A 26,439-nucleotide genomic window follows, 5' to 3' on the forward strand; every position below is an offset into this window, starting at 1 on the left:
TCCTAACATAAATAAACAAGCTTCGTATGTATTTTTGATTTTAAAAGTTAATTTTCTTGACTGTACTTTTTGTGCATCCAAATAATAGAATTTTTAATTTTCGATTATTTTCCAGATGATATTATTTTCTATAATTAATACATATTTATATATATATATATATAATTTTAAGAAATATACAGTCTATTTTATTTTTTATAAATAAATTGTTAATTACCCAGCAAAAAATGACTGTCAATTAAACGTCGAATCAATGTTAAATTGGTGTTGAAATCACCGTATATCGATCGATATATCGATTCAACATCAATTCCATGACTTATTTCTCTTTGAATAATATTTACTTTTTAAAAATATAGCTTTTTTAAAAAACATTTTCTCTGTGTCAATACTTTTTGCTCATTGTATATAAATATGTAAAGTTATATAATATGCTATAATATATTAAAACTATTTCTTTATTTATTTAATATACTCTGAAAGTGCGCATTCGTGATATTGAAGCTTCGCAAACTTCTTCTCAAGCAGCAAGTTACTCGTTATTTGATTTGCACCGTTTCGCTGCTACCTTTTCATAAATCTGTCATGAGGCGAAAGGTTCAGTGCAAATTTTCTTTTTTAGGAACTTTCGAAAGTAAATTCAAGTTTTATTTCTCAGTTTAAAAGAAATTATCCAATTTAATTTAAAATTTTCAATTTAAAACTTAACTTTTTCCCATGTCCTTTTAAACAACGTAACTTTAATTATTCTAAAGCGATTCTTTAATTTTTCAAGAAGTAAAAAAATATACAATTTAGATTCCTGGTTAAAATTTTAGTCGACAATTTTGTATTTTAAATCTTGCAATTCTTACTTTAAATTTTGCTAAACGAAAGTTAAAACACGCTGTACAATCTTTATCGACATGAAGAACGATTTTTGGATGACTTTTGCGGATAAATCAAGTCGATCGTGAATGATGGACGACCAGATTTCCATATCATCCGTTCTTGGTGACTTATGTTTGTCGCGCGGCGCCAGGGATTTGTTTGACATTGCGTGATGACAGTTTGTCACGCTATGAATCTACCTGATGTTTAAAAAAATGTTGCTTTTATCGAAGGAGACTACCACTCTTCTATTGACTCCTGTCAACCGCGACATGTAATCCTTTTATATACATAGAAGGAAAATCACTTAGTAATATCACGTAAACTTTATTTCACAATTATCAAGGTACAAAATCTGCAGTTTCTATTGATAAAATTTGACATTAGCGAAACAGCTAGAAAGGAATGTTATCATTAATTATCTATTCCATCTTCGAGCGTCTCTTTTGTCCCGTGACATTTAATTACAACTCCTTGCAACTCCCAACTCATTTTTCCTATTTATTTACCGCCCGTCGAACTCATCGTCGTTTTTTCTTTTTTTTTACGTGGCACTGTCGCTATGACTTCGTAATATCTACCGCTAATGACAATCTTAATTAATTTCCGTTGGGGAAAGAGGCCACCATGCGAGGCCTCAAAGATATTTTGTACTGAAGAAATGATCGATTTTCATTTTACTGGGACGAGCAAGCGAAACGATCTCTCTCGCAATGCTCTATTTTGCAAAAAACTCGACGTTCGATGTATTTCTATATTACGTCATTAAATCATGCCGCGTCGAAAGTAATGTTCCGTCGACTCGCATCGATCTACTTTAATTTCTCAAATCCCTGCGCGAAAGAGAAAGAAACAGAAAGAAAGAGAGAGAAAGAGAGAGAGAGAGAGAGAGAGAGAGAGAGAAGAGAGAGAGAAGGAAAGAGTATACAAGCGTACGGGAATGGAAATATGCGTCGTTTCGCCGAGGATAATTAAAAATGCACCCCATTAATACATGGCATTCGAGGCGACGAAATACGATAACGGGCAATTTAAAGCGAATCGCACGATCGGCCGGCTGATACGTTTGATACATTTGAAATATTAATGGCCTCCCCAAATGACGAAATAATTGAATTGTGTCGGACATCTCCCCGCGATGGGTGTGCGGCAACTAATTTCGCCATGAAACGCGATATGTCGGAATACTTTAACACACGTACGCGCACAAAAGTATCGAGAGGATTATGTATATCGTCATAATTCCTTCGTGTAAAACGGTTCATGTACGTAACGTATCGCATGGTCATTCTTTCCAATATATCTATACCTGTATTACATGCAACATCGCGTAACAATGTGTACCTGATGGACACGATGTAAAAATTTTTATAATGGATTCGTTGAAATATATATCGCCGGGACGTTTATTTATTTTCGCGTCGTCGCGCGATCCGTAGAGGATCAGCACGTTACCGAAAACAATTCCCCGTTGCAAAGTTTAACTGAAATTTAATTAGAATACGTTCGATTTAAAGTTTTAATTAGAGTTAAAATTAATCTGTTTATAGGCGATTAAAATTCTAATTATGCATACATAGATACGATAGAATTTGACAGCGCAAAGATGTTGTGTTCGATGATATATATATTTTTACGCAATAATTGAACCTATGAGTTAACACCCGACGAGTTAATTATAGGTGTCAAAAAGTGTAATATAGAATTCAAAACATAATGTTTCTGAATATTTCATTCGCCTGAAGAAAGTATGAATTATTTTTATAGTAATTTTTTTTATTACAATAATGTATCTTTATCAATAGAATTAATATTTTCCAAAGTAAAACACAATTAAGTTAAAATGACACGAAATCAACTTCAAAGTGATTACAAAAAATCATTTTTTAATCGTGATTCATTTTAACGACATTTTGACATTATTTTGACTGAAATTGTTCTATTTGGATTGAAATTTTATTTCTCAAATGCCAAATTTTCTTATCAGAAGAAGATCGATATTTGCAAATTTTTTATATCAATGCTAAAATATTAATTTTTTTAAATTAATATCAGCTAACTCATGTATTCTAAAGAAACTTTACATTTTCTTCTTGTCTCAACTATTTATTTGTTTAATAAAAACCGAACTTTTACGGTTGGATTCCATTCTGGAAAATGATTTATCTTTCAACGAACCATTTAATTTTATTCTCTTTAAATATAGTTATTTTTCGTCAGTTTTATCTCGTTTCTATATATTGTTTCTTTATCCATTTCTTTTTTTGTCTCTTTCTCTTTCTCTCTTCTCTTTAGTTAGTGTAAAATTCTTCAATATAGTGACACATTTCAGTACTGCGTTTTACATTTTACTTCCAATTAACATACTTTTATCTCCCTAAATTCCAGGTAACTTCAACGATTTATTTAGCAGATAGGTAGGCGTCTTGTGCGTCGAAAGATTTAACTGTACCGAATTGTAACCGAGGACACCGATGCCGCGGATGAACGAGCCGCAGCGCTAAAGTGGCATTAAAAAAAAAACGGGATTTATGAAGTCATAAAGAGAAGGTTTGCGGTTCTCCTCGAATGAGACCGAAATAAAAGACCGAGGACTGTCCAGCTTTGCCTGGCCAATCGTAACCGCTTCGTCTCGCGTGGCAGATTTCGAGCTATATTCTATTCTTTCCCGTTACGTTTATTCTATTCTCCATGAAAAATAAAATTCTGATCTCGTATGTACTGAGTTGAAACAAAAGTTTGTAACTCTATGAACTTCAAAATTCGAATAACTTTGTTAAAAATAATAAACAAAGTTTAAATTTAAGAAGAAAGTTTTAAAGTTTAAAATCTTTACTTTTGAAAAATCACATGTCTTTTGAGTTTCTGTATTATATATAAATTTTACATAAAGTAATTTTTACATAGAAAATTACAAGCTAGACAAAATGGGAAATCTTCTTATCATTTCGTAAACCTGTCACGTGTCCAAAAAAACTTACGATAATTCGACTTTCTAAAGTCTGAAAGTTTAAAGTTTTCTCTATAAAATTTTTGAAAAATGTTCCTAAGATTTTTTGTTACCGCGGATTAAATAAAAAAAACATTTTAACTTTGATTTCTTATAATTCATTAAAAATCATTCAATTAAAAACAGATTCTTAGAGCTGAAACTTTTATTATAGTATAATTGCCAAAATATTTGTAATTTGTAAAAATATGTAAAACATAATCAAATGAAGAAGCGTTACAAACTTTTGCTCCGACTAATGTACGTGTATATCGTTTTATTAATCGTATTATTTCAAAATAAAATATGAATATACATGAATTCCGATTTGTTTTGGAAGTTACCATCTTAATTCTAATGATGTAATTTTTATGACAGTCTTAATTTGAATTTAAAAAAAATCATCTGAAACGTTCTCGTAATAAAATACAAATTACTAAAAAAAATAATATTATGTGATATATATATATATATATATATATATATATATGATTATAATATATTCTTACATACTTACACATTATTCTTTCTTTATATTTCCTACTCAATTATCTTAATTATCTAACAATCTTTATAAAAATATATATGTACGCTAAAAAAAAATTTACTAAATTTTAATATTTGTTTCATTTATATTATAGTACTAACGAAATATTTACTATAAACATATATTTATTTGATTTAAGATAATCTTTTTATTTTGAGTAAATTTAATGTAAGCAAATATTTCGTTACTATCAAAATAAATATTTATTAAAATTCAGCAAATATTTTTTTCAGTGTATTTAATTTATTTACATTAAAATTTTGTAACATCCCAGAAGAAATACATCAAGGAAACAATCTGTAATAACGTTAATGTGCAAGAATTCGTAGTTCGTATTTTAATTTATTTGCACTATTAATTATTCGGCTTTCAGCTTAATTTGAAATCAGTCTTCCTTTTCTTGTCTTGCAAAGTTCTCAGATTATCACAGCGTAATCCAGACACGCGTATCTTATTCAGTCGAAGTCTCGACGAGTCGTGCAATTTCTATCAAACCAAGTTCAGCATCTCGATGGAAATTGTTCATTGGAAGACGTAATACGCGCGCGCAATCGGACACTTGATATCTAAATATTTCGATCAAACGAGTCGCTTGTCGAAGCCATTAAGAATATTGACTACGTCCTATAGTCAATATTCATCACGAAGAGTTTCCAAATATTAACGACAGTTGTCGATGACTTTATTTACAATTAAATAACTTCCTCTCGCATTCCTGGCACTCATTTAATAGATTTACCGAATAAATTAAATGACTTATAGACTTTTATAAGAAAAGAAAAAAAAAGATTTCTTCGTCATTTATTTTTGCCTATACAAAGAAAATCGTCATAAAAAAGAATTAAAAAATATCAGCAGTAAAACAAATTTTAATCAATTTAATTAAGCTACGTTTTACATAAATTAAATAAATTAAGTAAACTAATTTGTGAATTAATTTAAAAAAGTTTATAAGTTTTGATTTTAAACTGAGCTTTTAAAAAAATAATCTTTCTTTTAAGATTTTAAATGTATATAAAATTATATTATAAATTTCTTAGGAAAGATGTTTATAAAAAGTTTGTAAATTTTTTACATTTTCACAAAATAATCACTATCTTTTATTAAAGAGTATTCTTTACGAGTAATTAAAATCTGTAATTGATTCCCCAAAGTTGAAACGAAAAAATTAATCACTTTGATTTTTTCTCAGCTGTTCTTGCATATCTTTTTTTTCATTCAACTCTTCTAAAAAAAAGAAGAAGTGCCATTTTCATGTGCATATAATCTGCACGTTTCGTTTTTAATGAATTTTAAATCAAAGTTTTTCAGTATTAGATAAACGTTACCTCAAACGAAATGAGCATCGCAAATTTGACAAATACGAAAGCACAAATGTAAATTTGCAACGTAAGTTTGTCTCACATTGCAAAGTACCTGCACGGATTTATTCCAGTAGTTGTAATTTCATTACCATATGTAACAACTTTATTAAACGCTCCAAATACGACAAAAAAGTCGTAACAGTACAAATAATCCGTTAATTAAAAGAATATAATAAGAATTCTAATGATGTGCCTATAGAAAAATTAATTCTGAAGAAGCATAATTCGATGCAATATACCTATAACGGTATTCATTGTACATACATTGCGCGTAGTGAAATTGAATAAATGATCAAAGACATTAGTAAGATTTATATTTATAGTCATTATTATATAGATATCTCATCTTTGAAGCATTTCAGATTACTCAGAATGAAGACATGTAAGAAAATCCAATAGTTATATTTAAATTAGAAATTATGACTGCTCAGCTAAAAAGCTCAATTAAATACATATAACATTTAACTTGAGGTTCAAGATATCAATTAAATCAGTAATATGCTATTACTAAGAAAGAACTATAAAATCGCAATTCTTGGAGAAAGATCTTAATAGAAATCTTAGAACTTTGGAAAATTCTTGGAACTGTAAATAGCACAATCTTTTTATTTATTATATTCTCAATTCTTTATCGATTTTCGAGATTCTTGATTTTCACAATTCTTAATTCCAAATTCTTGAAGTTGTAATTGTTAGAAATTTAAAAAATTCTTCCTCTTGAAATTAAAATTATATTAAATTATAAATATGTCGCACATACGCACGCAATTTATCAAGCATTCTTATTTCCTTTTTTTCTTTTTCCTTTTTTATGTAAATAGATTACTATTTAATTGTATTACTGATTAAAACTACACTAAAAGTAATTCCAAGTAAAATATCTTAAAACAATGTCTCAAAACCTTATGTTATAAATTAAAACATAAGATATCTTAAAGATGACATATACATATTTTTAAATCGTTCCATAAGAATATAATGTCATAAGAATATAATGTTAATGGATAATGTCTTTAAAAGTCGAAGATGTCTCTTATAATTAGGTAGTTCAATAAGAACATTGGCTGCGTTCACTAGAAAAAGCAGCTTTGCAACTGTTGCAAAATTCTTTAATACGATTGGTTTATATTTAGATTTAATAAGGAACACAGGGCAAGATCAATCATATTAAAGAATTTTACAACAGTTGTGAAGCTGCTTTTTCTGCTGAACATGCAGCTAATATAATGTTTTTTTATTCTACTTTTATATGAAATTATTCGAAAACTTGTTGACGAGAAAAAAAACACAAGAGGAGAACTGGAACTGATTGATAAGTCATTTTATAGATCATTATTTTATAAGTTAATAAATTAAGATAAATTACTATCATTAAACAAGAATTTACGAAGATAAGAATTTATAAATTTAGAGACTTGTATCAATCAAGATACTCGTGGACTTGCGATTCCAATTTGTAGTTTCAAAGATTCTAACAATTCGTAAACTTAGCGATGTATAAAGCAATTTGCACGTCTAGATTTGTGGATTTGAGGATGTACCGGTGCACAAACCTAGCGATCTATGGCTTGAACTATCTGCGTCTATGAATTTAACAATCTGCCCTAGCTGTCTATGCAACCATGAATTTATGAACTTGACACTATATAACTTGACTCAATATAAACTCTATATTAACAATATATAAACTTTTTGTCTACCGTTAAATTAAAAATATTTTTTTACTAGGATAATTCTAATAAAATAAAATATTCTTTAATATAATTTTACAATCTCATTTTACAAATCTTTTACAAGTTTATCAAAATATTAATATTATAAAGTATTACCTTATATTTTAAAAATTTATTAAAAATTTATATATATTTTTTTTATTGTTTGTTATATTAATTAAAGGAATCTATAACTCATTAGTTTTTAATTTAATTTCATTAAAAATTTCATTATCATTAAAAATTTATCAAATAGTTTAATATAAATTAAACTATTTAATAATACAATATGTTGTGTACTACTTTAATTAATTATTTTAACAGAATTCTTTCCTTTTTCAAAAAACTTTGTTTTTTTTCTTAATAGGATTACAAGTTAAATAGAAAACGTTAAAATTGACTTTCTAAGCACTCGATAAGTAACACTGTGTTATTTAAAGATAACTTTATTAGCTTTATTGATTTATCTCAATGATCAATATGTATATGAACCAAATCGATTCGCAATGCATATCTTTGTGGAATTCTAAAACGAGATGAGAATAAATCACAATTTAAAGCTTTTAATAACACACTTACCTTTTCACATTGTCAGCAATTTCTTTCAATTCGTACGCATTAGAAACCAATCACGGCAAATACGCCAACGTGGTAAATGCGGATGTGCTTATGGATCGATCTAACGATCCACGATACGGTATGATTGCGAACAAGCAATCTCGAAAAATACGGCCTACCGTGACCTATACGATGAGCATGGGCAATGTACGGCAGGCGCTCGTGTAATGTGTATGCACATAACGAATATCTTACACGGCCATCAGAGCGTTTCCTTACACCGTTAACCGTATCGAAGTGGGTTCTTGGTTCTGGTCGCGTGCTGGTCACCTTGTTCCACCAATAGTAACGTAATGGTGTTGTAAATGTCGTCGGCCGAGGTCGTTCATGATTCACCAAGTAGGTCCTTTTCATGATGATAATTAATGCTAGCGTCGTCAATGAAACGATGAACGTCCCGAGTATCGTAACGTAGATTAATTGGACGTTTAATTATCGCTTTTTATTGTACCTTGTACTTCATAAGGAGACCCCGGAAGTATAATAAGCGTATACTTTCCATGTTATATTTTGCGTTTTATACAAGGCGAACGACTAAAGCATCTCGCGCAATATAAAATACAATAAAGAGACGATTAAAGGGAAATAATTATTCGCACATTCGTATTGCTCGCGTTGGTGTGCTGAAAGTTCAAATGAAGTAATTGAAACTCTTGAATAAATGCGACGGTATGTACTAACGATAGAATCGATAATTATCCAGTGTATATAAGTTGTCGTCTTTTAAGTAGCTAGCTGAAGACAAACTGCAATAGGTTTCAAACATATTTCAAAATGTCATTCGCAATTGCAAGAGCTATTCAAAGCGAATACCTTAATTAATTTTACACTATAAATGCAAGAGTATATTTATAAAATATATGAAACTTATTTGTTAATATTTTTATAATATAAAATATTAAAAATTATAATTATAATTTTTCTAATAATGTAAGTTATGATTGGTTATAAAAATTATGAGTATAATTTTTAATACCATAATTTATAATATTATTAGAAATTAATAATAAAAAACAAATGTAGATTAGAGACTAAAGAAACAAATATAAATTAAAGTTATATGTATTATCTATATTTGCATATCATGATTCAACAAAAACTTGCACTTTCAAAAATTTACAATTTAAAAACAAATTATGTCTCGATATTTGTTTTTAATGAGATAAGTAACTCTTAGATAGATATAAGTAGGTTTATCTCTTAGATATAAGTAAGCAAATTGCTTTGAATGTTTCATACGCTAATTAGCTGGTATTATTCATGACCTGATATCTGCACCGTTTTTCATGGAAAAAAATTCAATTCAATTAGAGAGTTTATGCAATTTTAGTAACCAGGGCAACGGGGTTTCTTCTAAGTAGAAAGTAAATCTGATTAAAATTGAAAATAATGCGCGATCCGCTATAGTGCCACGAGCGCGACTGAACGGCAGTAAATTGTCTTGAAAAAAAAAGATGTTGACTGCATAACAGTTATAGAACAATACGGTTGTTAGATTTTAGCCGCTATTTATGCGAATTCACTCCGCAATTCACGATTCTGTTTACGATCCGAACGCGTTACGCGTACGTTATCGCTTTGCTCTGTACTTATCATACGATACTATTTACTCTAGACTATCTGCTGTAACAGTTTTAGCGTCATTAAGCGAAGATAATTAACTATTTGCAAAACGTATTAATGCGCTTCTAAAACATCGTTTTCATATCAAATGAACGTGCAATGACGAATTCGAGACAGCACGTACCATATTGTCTCAACGAGACCGAGAACATGTGCTAAAGGCAAAAACAGTTTTATTCGATTAACATGCAATGCGGAACGTAATGGTACACGTCGTTTACAAATTTTCCCTTCCCTTTCAATTATAATAGATAGAAGACGATCGCACGAAGATGTTTTCTCAAAATGGATTTCTGCACTGAAAGAAAAGATTGGCTGCTGCAGCAGATTAGATTAGTGAAATATGGCATAGCATTTTTAATTGATTGCAACAGCCAATTTTTGGTTGCTGCAGCCAATTAAAAATGCTACGCCATATTTAACCATCTAATTTGCTGCAACAATCAATCTTTTTTTTCAGTGATAACAAGACAAAAATATTCCTGAAGTATTCTTATCGCAACATTTGTGCAGCATAAAAATAAAATTGTATTAAGATTAGAATAATAATTCCTTCTCCGAATTAAGAGCTTACGTATTACAATAGAATATTTTAACAAGACTCTTACTTCTTAAAATAACAATAATAACCAATTCAAGACTAATGAGAATCAGAGAGGGGATGCGCAATATTAATGTGGAATGATGACTTAACTCTAATTTTTCGTGATGTCTTCTTTATTCAAAGTATTGAACGTTTTGATTCTCTTTGAAGTTTTCCTCAGAAAACAATCATAGCAGAACAACTTAGTAGTTCGTCAAGAATAAGTTACTCTATAGGTTTCCAAGTCTGGACGCTTAATGAACTCCAAACATGTTAGGAATTCTTCGGATATTCTTAAATTCAGAGAGAGTTATAAGATCTCTCACTTTATCAGAACTAATTTTAATATTTGTCCGGAGTGTCGAATGTGTCAAATATGTCTTACATATTACGTTCTCAATAAAGAAAAATTTATTTGGAAAATTTTTTTTCAGGAAAAGAATAAAATAAATTGAAAGACTAATAATGTTTACGTTGTTCCTTGATATTTATATAAAAAAAAAATTTCTGTCCATTTTGATTACATGTAGACTTTGTAATTTGCAGTCGTTGCACGAAAATCTTTATGAAGACAAAAACTATAATTCTAATTTTTTATAAAAATTTACAAATATTAAAATTTCAGTATCGCCTTCTAAAATAATATTGTAACTAAGGACCCATTTTTTAAATTTAAATTTTTAATATTTTTCCAATAAATTTAAAAGTCTGAATTTTAAACGAAAAAATTTTTCAAAATGATCTAATTTTCTTATTTTTCACAAATACAAAAATTTAAACCGATGGCCCTTAACTACAATATTATTTTAGAAGAATATTGGAAATTGTATATTTTCATGTTTTTATATAAGATCACTGTCCATGGAATCAAAATTTTTGTGTAGAGATTGCTGTTACAAATTACACACCGTTTATACACCGAATTATATACAGAAAAAAATTTTTACTTAAATAAAATATTAAGAAACAACATGGAATAATTATTTTTTCAATTTATTCCTTTTTATTTTTATTTTTTTTTCAATTTTACTCCTTTTCTGAAAAAAATTTCTAACGTCAATTTTTCAGTGCCAAAAATATATGTAAGCTCTAATAAGATTGATTTATCTTGAAACAAGAGTAACATTAATATAATTATAATAATTATAATTAATATAATTATAATTAATATAATAATATTAATATAAGTTTATATATTTTCACGTTTGGATAAATCTTTACCCGATGTTATAGTGCACAATGCTAGCGTCATATTTGGTACGAAATCGCGATGTCAAATATATCATTTTATTTATTCTGGATTTAATAATTTTTCGTTTAAAATATTCTCTCTGTGCCTCGATGGTCTTAGAACGCTCATATGGAATATAAAAGATCCGGGTTCGACGAGATAATATTTTTCGCAATAAATTTATTTACAGTTTTTCAATATATTAATATTTTTATAATATGATGCCTGATTGAGCATCAAATTATTAAAATTGCTTGTCAATTTAATTCGCGATTACTAAAATAGTTTAATTGCATTTACAATCCGGAAAAACAATTCGGCGAGCAGTTCGAAGAATTACAAATATAGTGTTTATATATATATATTTTTTTTTTAATTTTAATTTAATTTAATTTAATTTAATTTTATTATATATATATATATATATAAATCAAAACAAATTTCTGGTTGAATATGACGAATCAGAATTTTCTAGTTTTTATTAGAATTCTAGTTGAAATAATCAGAATTCTGATTGATACAATATTTTTGGTAAATTTTACTAGAATTCTTATTTTTTACCAGAATAATTATATCAATCAGAATTCTAGTTATTTCAATTAGAATTCTAATAGATTTAACCAGAAAATTCTGATTCGTCCATTTTCCACCAGAATTACTATTTAATCTAACCAGACCATTTTTCTCAGTGTAATATATGTAGTAATTCAAAATTGAATTATTTAAAGCATTAAAAGATCCAGCTTCAATCATTTTAATTTCTAGTATTAAAATATTCTGTTAACAAAAAATATAATTATTCCTATATTGGTTCTATTTTATAATAGATCGTTGAATCCGGAATTTTTTTTATAAATGTCATCGAAACTCAAAAGAGAAAAACGCACAGTGGATCGTAAAATAAATTTCCGGATATATAACTTAAAAAAAAACATTGTTTGTGTGTCTTCCATCCAGACGGCAGACTGAGAAATGTTAAACGTTACTTCAGTATTGTTCATGAGAATCGTGAGCTACAAAATGATCGCGTGCGACAGTTTCGAGAAGAAACTACTAAAGAAATGCCTCGGGATAGGAAGCGCAAATCGTTCCCGCGCGAGCCCTGAAATCTTCTGTCGCCGCCCTCTCGTCAGATCTTGAATACCATCGTTGGCTCGCGTTTCAGGTCGCCGCTGCCGTTGCCCAGGATTACGAGGTCTCGGACATTCAGTGTAGCGGCGCGGGATCGGCGATCGATCTCCTGACAGCGAAGATCAAAAGGCCGGTCGGCTTCAGAGGCACGCCGCTCTTCGCGGACGACAGATCGGCGAATCCTCTCGCTGATATTCACTGCCAGATCAGGCCAGACCCGAACGATCCACAGGAAGATAACTACTTCCTGAAGGTGACTGACTTCTCTCGATGCGGCATCCTCAAGAGAAACGTGAGTCATCAAACGATCGAGCGAGTTACGCGGAATGCAATTTTTACAAGGAACTCCCACGGTGACGCTTCGACGAAGGCTTTTCCGCTCCTCCGGGGCTTACAACTGACGTTGCACAAACGGAACAGCCTTTGCGGATAGCGATCGATCGATAGCGATTCTAATTCGCAATTGATTCTCTCTCAGGAGCTTGCTGCTATAGCAGATACGCTTTGTACATTCAATCGGATGATATCAGGCATCGAATGCCGTTATGATATTTCGAGAAGAAATAGCTAGCGCTCGCTGTAACTAGCTAGTTGGATGCGTCCAAGTTTAACTGTACTATTCGCCTAATTCCGCGCTTCGCTGCCGCAAACGTTCTATATTTGAGTCAGGGCGCATCTCGCGGAACGTCCTTGTAAAAATTCTGACATATCTCCTCGTAAAATATTACCTGCACTGACCTGTGTAATTTGCACAAATCTTATTAATCAATCTTGTATGCAATAAGCACTGTTACATTTAAATTTATAGGGACAAATTTAACTTAACGTGAGTCGCTATTGCTCCTACTCAATCTTATCGTTATTTTATACTAAAACAATGGTTATATTTAATACTATATAGTGTCAACTTTAATTAACAATATAACAATATAACAATATAATATCACGATATAGTGTCAAATTTAATTATCATTTTGGTAAAAAATAACGATATATATTTAGAAAGATCAGTGACGATTAACATTAGATTAAATTTGACTCTATTACTTAATTTGACTATAGATTTAACAGTGTATTATCGCAATTCATTGTATTACCAGGGATTTATCCATCTGCGAGTGTGGTTTCCGGCCTTTCCCGGCGTGGTGATGCTTGCCGATCAGGAACTGATCCTGATGTGTCGACCACCCGAGCCGACCTTGCTGAGGCACAAGGCTGCCGGTTTCGCCGGCACTTTGTAAGTCACACGCATTCCACCCGCACAATATCTCCTCAAAATCTCGCGAGTAATAGATGAGCATTATTTCCGCCACGTCGCATTTCGCGTCCGCCGAGGAGCGGCATTTCTGCGCGAGTTCCTACCTCGAGGAAACGGTTATCCGCTTATTTAATTATTATACTTCATAATAATGATATAAATGTGTAAGTACTGTCAAAAGAAGTCTTGTTACAATTGTTCTTTATTGTTTGCTTGGATCTATACGAATAATATAATAATATCCTGCAATAAGAAGTAATAATACCTAGTCCATCAACTAAAAATTAACACAACTTTATTACAATTCTGCATTCAACAATGTAATTGTTAAATTATATTGTAGTATAAATGTAATGATATAAATGTAATATAACACCGTGGTAAATGTAATGAACAGCGCGCAGTTCGAAAGTCTACAAATATATATAATGCAAGTACATATATAGTATATATAGTAATTCAAGACTGAATTATTTAAGCATTAAAGATCCAGCTTCGACCATTATAGGTATTTAATTTCTAATATTGATTGTGTTCTCACATATGCGGTCTAAAATAAAGATTCTTAATATTATTAAGTGCTAAATTATAACATTGAAGTTATATTATCCGTTGTTAACTAAATATCTATATCTTTTCGGGATAAAACTGAAGACAAATATATCATACGTGTAAATTACACGGAAAGAAGATTTTGCTGAAGTATCTAAAAATTTAATTGGATCTAAAAATAATTCTCGGATCATTAAAATAATTATGTAAGAATTTCAAGCATGATGAGCAATGCTGCAAAAAGTTGTGACATTCTAGCAACTAGTTTGATCATCTTACATAATTATTTTGATGGACAACAAAACAATTTTCAGGTCTAGCTAAATTTTTAGATATTACAGCAAAACTGTCCTTTCCGTAATCATTTCAAACATAAAAAAAATAATGTAATACATATTATTTAATACATATTTAATTTTTATATATATAAATGAGAGAAATTTGTGACAGAAGTCTAGAATAATGATAGCTGATATAACAGCAAGAGAGAACGCAACGTGCTGAAGCGACGACGCGCGTCTGCTTTAAAGGGTTAATCGTTTCAGTCCGCACGGCGCCAGGGTGTCTGGGGTGGTGGAGGAGACGCCAGGCCGGCTCGAATACGAGGTGGCCCTTTATCGTGAGGCGACCGGCAACGTATCCGATAATTCGCAGACGGTCGATCAGGCCGTACCGATCGGTACGAAGCTGCAGCTGCGCGCCCGCATCAGCCCGGACAGCGCCTGGGGCTACATCAAGCTGTTGGAGGTGACGGTCAGTCCTGACCCGGATCAACCCCACGCCCCTGGTAGCGTCGTGCTCGTAAAGGATGGTTGTAGAAATCGTGATTTCGCATCCATCATCCCGCATCAACCGGCGAGGTATCGCGAGCGCAAGAACGAAGTCTTTCTCGACTTCGAGGCCTTCTTGCTCAGCTCGATGAGGGAGCGCTCCACCCTTTGGATCCACTCACAGATAAAAGCGTGCATGGAGCCGCAAGATTGTCAACCGGTAAGCGGTAATGATTTTTATTGGATACTTCGTGGAGTACGACGAGTGCCAATGATATCTCAGATCGTATAAATCGTCATCCGACGATATAACATAAAAATCAGAGTAATTTACATTAGAGCGATAGGTGATATTATGGGGTACCATCTTATACAGTAACTTGATTAATCAATATTTAAATTTTTAACAATTACATTTATCAAAATATTGTTCAACTGATTAAAAAAAAAAATTATTACTTTGAGCATTATTTATAAAAATGTGACAATAGTTCGAAGAAAAACAAGAGTGGTAATGTAGCTTTCCACAAAAATAGATTTAAAAATTAATTTTGTTTTAAAAATATAGTATTTAGTTATAAAATTGACAAAAAATAAAATATTACAAAGCGTACATAAATACATATGTATACGTAATTCTTCCGCAGGCTGCACAATACTAAAAATCTATATTTCAGATTCTCCCAACCGAGGTAATATTTTTCATAATAAATCAATTTATTTACAAACCAGCATATTAAAAATTCTCATTAATAGATGAGCATCAAATTTAATTATGATATTACTATAGTAATTTAGCCTCACACGTTTCTAAGTTCGAGAAAATTAACTTGGCGCGTAGTTGAAATGACTATAAATATATATATAAATATAGTATATAGTATGTATATGTATGTATTGTACATATATTGTATATACAAATTCAAATGAAATTATTTAAGCATCAAATTATTAAAGAATCAACTTCGACCGTTATAAGCCTTTATTTCCTATTGATTGTGTTTTTACACAATCAACAGTCCAATAAGATTCTTATTGTTTAAAAATTTATAGTAATGTGTAATATAAACTATCGTGGGGTTAATAGAGTAACAATAGAGCTATAATCGATTTAAGTTCACTTTAGACGTTCTAAGATCGCGATTAATTCAAGATAAAATTTTGCTTATAATTTTATGTGTCACATATCCTCTAAATATAAATGTATCCTGATATATATTTTGTACATGTGTGAATTTTACTTCTTTAAATATTTTCAATATTACACGACACGTAAAATTATAAATAAATTCTGATCTGAATTTCATTAAAAATTCAGCAGTCCCATCTGTATAGCGGAGATGAGGGTCCATAATATCTATACAATCGCCACAATACTATCTTCTCTTTATTTTTAACCCAAAAGTAGGTACCTGATTTTTTACACACAATTATCTGAGATGTTTTTCCATTACAATTAAAATCACTATTTCGATGGAATTGCATATTTAATGTATGTAAAGAATACTCATTAAAAAAAAAGAAAATATGTTAAACAATATCCATACAATATTTTACAAGAATTCATATTTTTTTCATCTGGAGTCATAAAAATACTCTAGACGACTATTTTCGATTAAATATAATCATAATTATTTAGGAAAGGATTTATGTTATAATTTACTTATTAAACTTAAATCTTTCTGATTATCTGTTCATTTTGCTCTAATTCTCTTCTGAGACTCTTCTGAAAAATAGATATAAATTTACAACAAGGTTTCATATAATTCTGTGAACAGAGAGAGTCCAGAATGCAATTTTATTATTATACTAACAATGTATACTGACACCATTTTGTCAGTTTAGCTACTTCTTAATTATTATACAGCGGAAAAATAGAATTTTTTATTATTATTTAAATGATATGCTGCAAAAGTCTGTCTGAATTAAAATTTACAGCTGTTAATACTCAGAACATTTTCTATAAAAGCATTAATCAGAGAATTTTTACTGAATAACTTATATACTTCGTATTGCATGCGTGTTTGCATGTTATATGTATTAGAATTTAGAATAGAGTCATTTGGGCAAACTCAACATTCGAATGCATTAAGTACACCAGCATGTCATACAAGTAAAATTTATGACAGAAAGAAAATGTAATAATTTCAGAATGTAGTATGTATGACGCGCATACAAAAATTCATTATCGCAGCGGACGCCAACGTGGTATTCAACGTCAAAAATATAATCGAGATACCTGTCGTACAAGACTTTGAAATATGAAAAGTAATATTTATGAATCTCATATAAAAACAAAATTAGATCATAGATATAGCAGTAAATCTCGAAGTCGATGGAAAAGAGATAAATTATTCAAGTATTATCTGTGTCGATAGCATGTCTCACAATTAGTCTATCATTTCAATCTCTATATTTCGACCTACATCTACATTACTCTGCCATTAATTAATCAAAATTTTTAGAATAGTTATCACAGTAATCTTCCATGACACTTATTGAAACTTTCTAATTAGATATGGCACACAAATATAAGCTATTAATTTTTTTTGCTGTCCATTTATCGCATATCTTTATTTTTTCAGGACTTCTGTCTTGATCTTTTTGAACCTTCAGGACACGGGAAGAAGAGAAAAAGATCCGTCGAGGCGAACGTAGAAGTATTAGGCGAATTCCTTCCAAAGGTCGAGCGTTTGATCAAAAGGTATAACGACTCCACACCGTACACAAAGTTCAAAGAGAATATTGAATATACAGTAATGATGCCTGATGGTAAGTTCCACATTTCTAAATGCATTAATATAGAATCTTGTTGATCGTGTAATCGAAATTAATCTTTCTCATGTCAACTCGAGATAAGATAAGAAAGAAGATTAATGTAACTGGTATTCTGCATCGAGATTAATCTGGTATGAACGAAAGCTTTATCGCTTCGGATCGCGTAATTATCATTTATTACCCAAACAACACAAGTCTAAAATTGGGACATAAGACGTCTTTAAGTCGTCTTTCAGACGCAAAAAACGTTTAATGATTGACCCGATTTTAGACACTTTTTATTATCTGTAATTATTAAACGTAAAATTTCAATATAATAATTAATTCAAAATATTATGCAAAAATCAAAACACAATAATAAATTAATGTATTTTAAACTTTGATAAGAAAATAGAAAAGAGAATGTTTAAAAAAGGACTGATTTTTGTTCAAAAGGAAGTAAAAAAATAATGTTTTTTATAGACATATTTTGATCTCCTGATAAAATTATTAAAAAATTATTAAAAAATTCATAAAAAAATTGAATGCGAACATGGTATATTTATTCAAATTTAAATATTTTTGCTTAATTTTCGAAATGTCCTCCAAACATTACAAACTTTTTTATAACTTTATCCAACAGGTTATTGAAAAATCTACAAAAATATTTTTTCTTTTATTTACATCTTTTTGAACGGAAATCAGCTCCTTTTTAACATCCTTTACTTCTTTTTTTTCTATATAATATTCTTAGTCTTATCTCTTATGTTCATTTTTTTTCCAAGATTAACTTTAATCTCGGTTCAGCTTACACTTCATCTTTTTCTAGTTCTAAAAATTAGAAAAAAATGAAGAGTAAGTTGAACCGAGATTAAAGTTAATCTACATCGGTAGAAACAGGCATTAGTCCGTAAAGCCTAAAATATATTATATTATCCGGCTATTTATAAAAGAGCCTTGAGTTACATAACGGGAAAAAACAGAAAAAACGTGAAGTGATCGTTAATTCTAATATTCACCTCATAGATCTGTACGATAAAGTGACAGCCGGCCTCGAAGGTAGCTGCGGAAATTTCCTCTACGTAGCGACGGGATTGGGTGCACTACTGGTGTTATCAGCCTTTATCATGTGCTACTTAGCGTCGCGTCTTCACAATCTGTCCTCGACGGTGCAGCAGAACAAGTCGATCGACGAGTTGGTCAGAGACCGCACCAGGAAATATTGTGACATCACGCCCGGCTATACCGGTCGTTCGACCATGCAATAGAGCGATGCGCGATTGAGAGAGATTACATATAAATCGCATTGAATACTCCTCACAGTGTACATCACGCGTGCATCGTGTATAATTAACGTAACGTTACTTTGAGATAAGGATGTTTATTTGCAGAGCAAGAGAGCAACGTCACGTTTACAAACCACCTGATTCTCCGTTTCAAGATATAGAAGATACTTGTCCCATACTTCAATAACGTCATTGACTGATACGATATGATACGATACGTTATATTAGTTGCAACTTCGTCGAGGAGTGATTCATGCGAAAACTCTGAATTAATCGTTCAGATAAACGAACGACACCGCCCACCGTAGAATAAAAATAGTTCTCGTAACGAAGAATGTTTAGTAGCAAATGACTGTGCTTCCCGTGTAAAATAAAAATTAATTTTTACGATGAACCAAGTGAAAATAAATTGAGAATTCGTGAAAGAATTTGTTACTAAAGTTAGAGATAAAACATTGCTTTATCTTACGATAGATTACACGATATGTCTTCACGAGGAAGCACTTTTTAATTCTTCTATATAAATACAACTATATAGTCTCTCCATTTGTTACCCAATTTTTAACTTTTTGATTCTAGTAAAAAAAAGTCTTAGGTTTTAAAAAGAATAATTTCTATTCTAATGTATGATTGTTAATAGTCACTAGATTCTTTGATCAAGTCTATTATTTATAAACAATCACACGAATGAGGAAAATTGCCAAAAATTATTAATGAGTTATTTAATTTAATCGATTCTTTTCTGCGTTTCAAAGAACTTCATTCGTTTATTAGTTAATATGTAACACACTAATATTGTATATTCTCCGAACATTTCGCGCACATGTTCAATTTCTGTCATAAGTTTCACAATATGTCGACATTGCTCAAATACGAAAAATAATCTCACTACTGAGTCTCTCAAACGTGCAATGCTATCACGTGACCTGATCAAGCGAGCGGATCGCTCATGTAATAAGATAATAAGAACCTCGCCGTATAATCGAAATCGAACGGGATATTTGGGGTGGTTGCACGAATTTATCACACCTTGTAAATAAACACAAATGCGGCTCGCATTTTACAGCATACCTTTTAACAGCGCAGATTTTATACGTATATTATTACGAAAATCTATATATATAATATATTACAGTTAAATATATAAAAAATATATTGAAGGAATGTCTGTGACGAAAATTTCGAATCAATCTATTTCTAATAGAAGAATAAGATTTAATAGGAGAAAGGAATCTAAAGTTTAGCGAGAAAAAGTTAATTTGTTCGTTGAATTATTTAGTTAGTATGTTAGAGCAATTAATGAATCTCTGATTGCATTTTTTTGACAAGTTTCCTTCTCTCTCGAAGATATCTTAAGAATGCTCTAAAAAAAATTAAAGTTTTATACATTTAATAAAACGATTGTGTAAGAGAAAGAGAGAGAGAGGAGGGGGGGAGGCAAACTAATCGCGTATTAGTGCAAGGTATGATTCTGAGGACACGGTAATCGATCCGTGAAGATAACTATAGTTACCTTCTTAACGTAATAATTAATCCATACCAAAGTATTTTTGTTCAAAATGGTTTAGTGCAACAGTATAAATCTCTGACGTTAAGATCTTCATCTATAAAAAAAATATATTATAAATATTGTACATTATTAGATTAATAAATTTTTATTGATTCACACAAATGCAAATATGAATGATAGAAATCACATTAGAAAAGATAGTAACTTATAAGAAGGTAACTATAATTATGTTTATAAAAAACGTAATACATATTACTTACGATTATTGTAGATGTGACGTGTACAATGACTATTTATTATAAAATAAAAAGTTAAACAATATTTTCTACGTGTTACAATCTTTTTTCGGTGTCTCGACTCTTCTGTAGAAAATCATCAACTATACAATTTTTTCCTTTCGGCGTAATCTAGTTCAACTATCACTACAACTTTATCGGCATCGATACCATCGCTATTATCAGGTCGAAGAACCTGTTTGTGTTGTATAGGATGTCCCAGATTCTTCGTTTAATGGTAAATTACCCATCGACTTGATCACAGAACCATATTTCAATGAAAACTTGATAGACAGTCATCAGTTCTTTGCGATTTAATATCTAATTCCAATAGCTTATCTGGGACATCCTCGAACATCTTCATATACGATAGTATTACATACTGCCAAACATTTCTCTCTTTATTTCCTCATAAACGCAAACAGTTAAAGTTGAAGATAAACAGTAACTGTTTTCATTCAGTCTATATAACATACGCCGTAAATCTTAACGTCTTTGGCTCCGTTTATATTTTTTTTGGACATACAATATATATTGTAATATATCTCCCATTAGAAAATCTAATGTCTTAAATTACGCGTCATAATTTGCTCAATAAACAATGCTTGTCGTAAAGTTAATTAATTACTTGACTGGATATCTTACGAACCCGAAATTTGGTCGTAAGAATCGCCGTCTAGTAACGTGATCTCAGTATCATTCAGAAATAAGCGATAGGCATTTGTAAATGCTTAGGAACTTCCGATTAATTAGACCGAATCACGAGCCTAGCTCATTTATCTGCCAATCTCAACTATTTTTTGGATAAAGGACTACGGAATACTTGCGTTCCAATATATTTTTGCTAATTAAACGCGTAAAATACTTCGAAAATAAAAAAAATATATCCCATATTGCACAACGAGAATAATTTTTCTTTGAAGACCGAACATGTCACTATTTCAATGAAATTCAAACTATATCTAATAATTGATAATTTATTCAAAAGTACTAAAACTCCAATCGAATAAATAATAAATGCTCTGTGTACATAGAAAGAAAAAAATGATAGAATTCTAAATTCATACGAAAATTATCGCATAAGAAAGAGAGTACATTAACGGAATTCAAAAACTCAAAATATTGACTCAAAATATTCAATAACTATAAAATATTCGATCTTCGTTTCTACATGTCTCACATGATTGCTTATATATGTAATTGATTATTTTCGATATTTAAATCAAGCAACGACATCACAACATGTTCACATCACGTGAGAGAATAATTTAATTACTAGGCATATCTACATTCAAAGGCTTTATAACACACGATATACCTTCAAGACAACTTTTGTCTTTTAGAGATATGTCGAAATATATGTACGGTGTTTCAGGGCTATGTTTTATTAGACCTTGTGACTAGAAATATAAGTCCAAAATTAATTTACATAAGTTTCTGCTGAAAGAATCAATTAAAATTAGTCTTAAAGCACAATAAAACTCAATAAATGTATCTTAAAAATCAATGTTGTCATTTGCATATTTGTAATTGCTATTTTAATTGAAGAAATCGGATGAAGCGATAACACCAGCTTTTCATTTTTTCGTAATTCAGTAATCAACAGAGTTCGAATGTTAAAACCTTTAAAGGACGGGAATTTATTTTTAAAATCTTACAATTTTTCCTTAAATAAGATTTATAATTTCATTGTATATATTCCTTGCTCGAAATATAATTCTGTTAGCGCCATTATAGCAGATATATATATATAGACTTTCTCATCCTGTAAAGGTTAAATTAGTTATAATGCCAATTACAATAATAGTTACACAATTTTAAATTAATGTATAAAATGTACTAATTTTCGGATTTTACGACGCATCAAATTTAATTGACAAAATTTCTTTAAAATTTCCAAGATTTGTTATAATTTCATTGTATATATTCCTTGTCTCAAAATGTAACATTGTTAACACCATTATAATGGATATATGTAGACTTTCTCGTCCTGTAAAGGTTAAATCAATTGTAATGCCAATTACAATAATAGTTACACAATTATAAAATAATTATATAAAATATATTAATTTCCGGATTTTATATCGCATCAAATTTAGTTGATAAAATCTTTTCAAAATTTCCAAAAAATCATTTTTCCAAAAAATGTATAAAATGTATAATAAAAAAAAGATATTAATTTTCATTTGTAACTAAATAAAATATAAATATATTTTTTTTTAAACAATGGATTAAAAATTAATAAAAACAAGCCATGACCATAGAACGAATGATAGTCCTGACATACCTTGCATATATTCATTTCATAATCGTCGTCGTTGTATATTATTTAATCATATAATGTATTGCAACAAAGCAAAACTAACGTGGATTTCCACATCGCTAACTGCTATTTTTAGCATATATTAATTGATTATTCATTTTATTTTATTCATTTAACTATGTAAGGCATTTCGAAATGATAAATTGAGTGTCGGTGTGACATCGTATTTACACATTGACTTTATAAAATCTAATCATCACACATACATACTGCGAATGTTCGCAGAAAAAAAAACAAAATAAACAATTATTCAATCTTGTCATTGTTCTTTGACTTGATGAAGGCTTCATAAGCGGCAAGCTCTTTTTTCTCCTTCCTTAAATTTCTATCCTCGAATTCCAACCTGCAATTAGACGCTAGATCAACACGTGATAGGAATGCTCGTAGTTGTTGGGATATGTGGATGTGTTATCATTGAAATAGACTACTATTTACTACATCTCGCGGTAAATGAGAAAAATGGAGTAAAATGGAACTCAAAAAAATACTTTGCATGATGAATAAAATTACATATCCCATCAGAAGCAGTAAATGAATGAATGACAACAAATTATAATGAGAAGTACGTAAATATGCGTTTATTGCAAATTGGATAGAAAATACAGAACTGCCAGATTGTCCCATTAACGATTACTTAATAATTGAATAAAGAATACAAAACAACCAGATTTTATCAACGTTTGTTGAAATTCTTAATAACCGTATAAAGCTCGTTCGGCCTAAGGGGATAAAAAGCAGAATATGAAAAATTAATATGTAATTGTTTTTTTTAATCTTTTGACCTAATTAAGATGTTTTATTTTTGCAATATCAATTTTATTACGGGTATAGATAGGAAATATAGAGGAATATATCAAACATTTTCAGCTTTTGGAGTTTAAATAAAAATATAACAACTCGAGGACGGAAGTCAATACATATATGTTATCAAATAACATATTGTCCGTTAAATAATAACGTAATCAGTTACTGTATTCTCTCACAACAATTATTGTACACTTATAAATGTGAATAACAAAAAAGCTAAATAATTTTTGTATACATATTTTGTTATAAATCTAAACAAATTGAAGAAATTGTTAAGACAATATGTAAAAATATATATTGATGTAATTTCATCAAGAATTTCTTAACTAAAAAATGTATATTTATATATATTATTATAAATGTATAAATTATCATTAGAAATCTTCTCTAGATTAAAGTAAAAATTGTTCTTAGAAAGTGTGATATAAAGAAAGTATACATGCATAACATAACTGTAAAGATAGAACATACCTGTGAAGAATGATCCTTTCAACAATTTTTTCCGTTGTCATATCGTTACCGCTATCTAACAATTTAAATTTATTTTGCTTTTTGGGCTCCGCGTATGGATCCGATCCATCCTCGCAAGGCATTATGGGCGTTTGTCCGTGACATACGATAGAAACATTGAAATGTTCCATCAGCTCTCTTGTCACTGCATATGGCGCACCAATAACAACTTCATTAACATACTGGAAATTAAAAAAAAAAAGATTATAATAATGTATAAAAACTAAGATATAATCTTTATATCCTTTTTAATGACATGACATCAGATTTTTTCCACTGAAAATGCGTCATAATTTTCTGCGCAGATTGTGTCTTATATTCATACAATGAATAATCTTATATGTTAATATCTTATTGCACGTATTTTTTCACGCTATCTTGTGCAGATACTATAAAAAAATTTCAGAAGCGCAAAAAGAAGACTCACCTTACACGCTAACACACTAAGAACTCGTTCGTGAAGATTCATAATAGGATGATTGCCGCATTTGTATCGATTAACGGCGGGATCGGTATGCAGACCGACAATGAGGTAGTCTCCTTCTTTCTTAGCGACTTCCAAGAAATCCAAGTGCCCCACATGGAAGAGGTCAAACGCGCCTGCCACGTACACAATCTTATCGCCCGGCTGCGGACTTTTGCCGTCGCTAAATTGTATAATTTTCTGTGTGGTCGGCAAGAATTGCGAACAGCCAGTCCACGGACTCCGAGCGTTTCGATCTTGACCCATGCTTTTGCTCGGTTCTCTATCGACGCTGTATTCGTTGTCACCCTGTCGAAAATGTTGTCGTGTCATCAGCAGCATACGTCCTACAAGATCGGTCGTTGAAACACCGGCTGTACGTTGGACTTCTCTGAAATAATCAAGTCTCTTCTTCATAAAAGACTATATATAATTTTTAATAAATATTTAAATAAATTAATTTGTAATATCTTTAATAATTTCTATCTTAATATCTTTTTAAAGAAGAAACTACCTGTAGCGGCCGGCTGTCTTGACTAAATGATACGTGTCCACGCCGTCAGCCGTCATTGTGATATCATCGCCGTGAACACAAAAATCACAGTTATATTTATCTAATGTTTCTAATGTAGTGACATAGGGTGCAGCTTCGACTACTTCGTCTACCCATTTAATGCCGCGCACCATTTTATACCTAAGAAAAAAAAAATTTGATCAGTACGTTTTAATACTCCAAAATTATGATATTTGTATTTATTTTATAATTATAACATTTATATTTCATAACATTTATATCATTATTGTTATTTTATCAACTTTATTATACATTTAAATATTGTTTACAAGAATTTTTGCAAGAAAATAATTGTTAATTTCGTTCTAAAAATTTCATTGTTATTGTATCAGCACATTCTCGTATGATTATCTCGTATGATTATCAATCTGTAATTCATATTGGAGGTATAATCTCGTACAATTACACTCTATGATTAACACTGGAGAAAGTAACTTATATAAATGCAACTGATAAGATAAGATTCTTGCTTTATAGTAATAAAATACTTTATAGTAAATTACGTTCTGTAAAACAATTCAGTTCAATTTTTTTCTGTATAGATATTGACCTAAAATGTCAAGGCTTTAGATACCTTCCTGCTAAGTCGGTGAAGTATTCATAGCTTTGGAATACATAAATATTTTATCATTAAATGATAATATGAAATATAGGTCTCTCTTTCTCTCTTTCTCTCTCTCTCTCTC

At 30.2% G+C, this 26,439-nt stretch overlaps 2 protein-coding genes across 2 annotated transcripts in view; one reads left to right on the top strand and one right to left on the bottom strand.

The window, feature by feature from the left end:
* LOC105626932 overlaps positions 1-19,273 on the top strand; it is a 19,740-nt gene extending 467 nt beyond the window's left edge. Inside the window, exons 2-6 of the mRNA XM_012208223.1 lie at positions 12,703-12,960; positions 13,769-13,905; positions 15,024-15,468; positions 17,834-18,020; positions 19,032-19,273. Coding sequence (XP_012063613.1) covers positions 12,703-12,960; positions 13,769-13,905; positions 15,024-15,468; positions 17,834-18,020; positions 19,032-19,273 — 1,269 coding nt within the window. The remainder of the gene's footprint in view (positions 1-12,702; positions 12,961-13,768; positions 13,906-15,023; positions 15,469-17,833; positions 18,021-19,031) is intronic.
* A 4,372-nt stretch (positions 19,274-23,645) lies between these two features.
* Positions 23,646-26,439, bottom strand: part of LOC105626933 (ethanolamine-phosphate cytidylyltransferase) — a 6,866-nt gene continuing 4,072 nt past the window's right edge. The window contains exons 3-6 of the mRNA XM_012208225.1: positions 25,694-25,873; positions 25,144-25,570; positions 24,678-24,898; positions 23,646-23,742 (exon numbers count right to left, since the gene is read on the bottom strand). Coding sequence (XP_012063615.1) covers positions 23,646-23,742; positions 24,678-24,898; positions 25,144-25,570; positions 25,694-25,873 — 925 coding nt within the window. The remainder of the gene's footprint in view (positions 23,743-24,677; positions 24,899-25,143; positions 25,571-25,693; positions 25,874-26,439) is intronic.

Source organism: Atta cephalotes (genome assembly GCF_000143395.1).
Source record: "Atta cephalotes unplaced genomic scaffold scaffold00007, whole genome shotgun sequence".
NCBI lineage: Eukaryota > Metazoa > Arthropoda > Insecta > Hymenoptera > Formicidae > Atta > Atta cephalotes.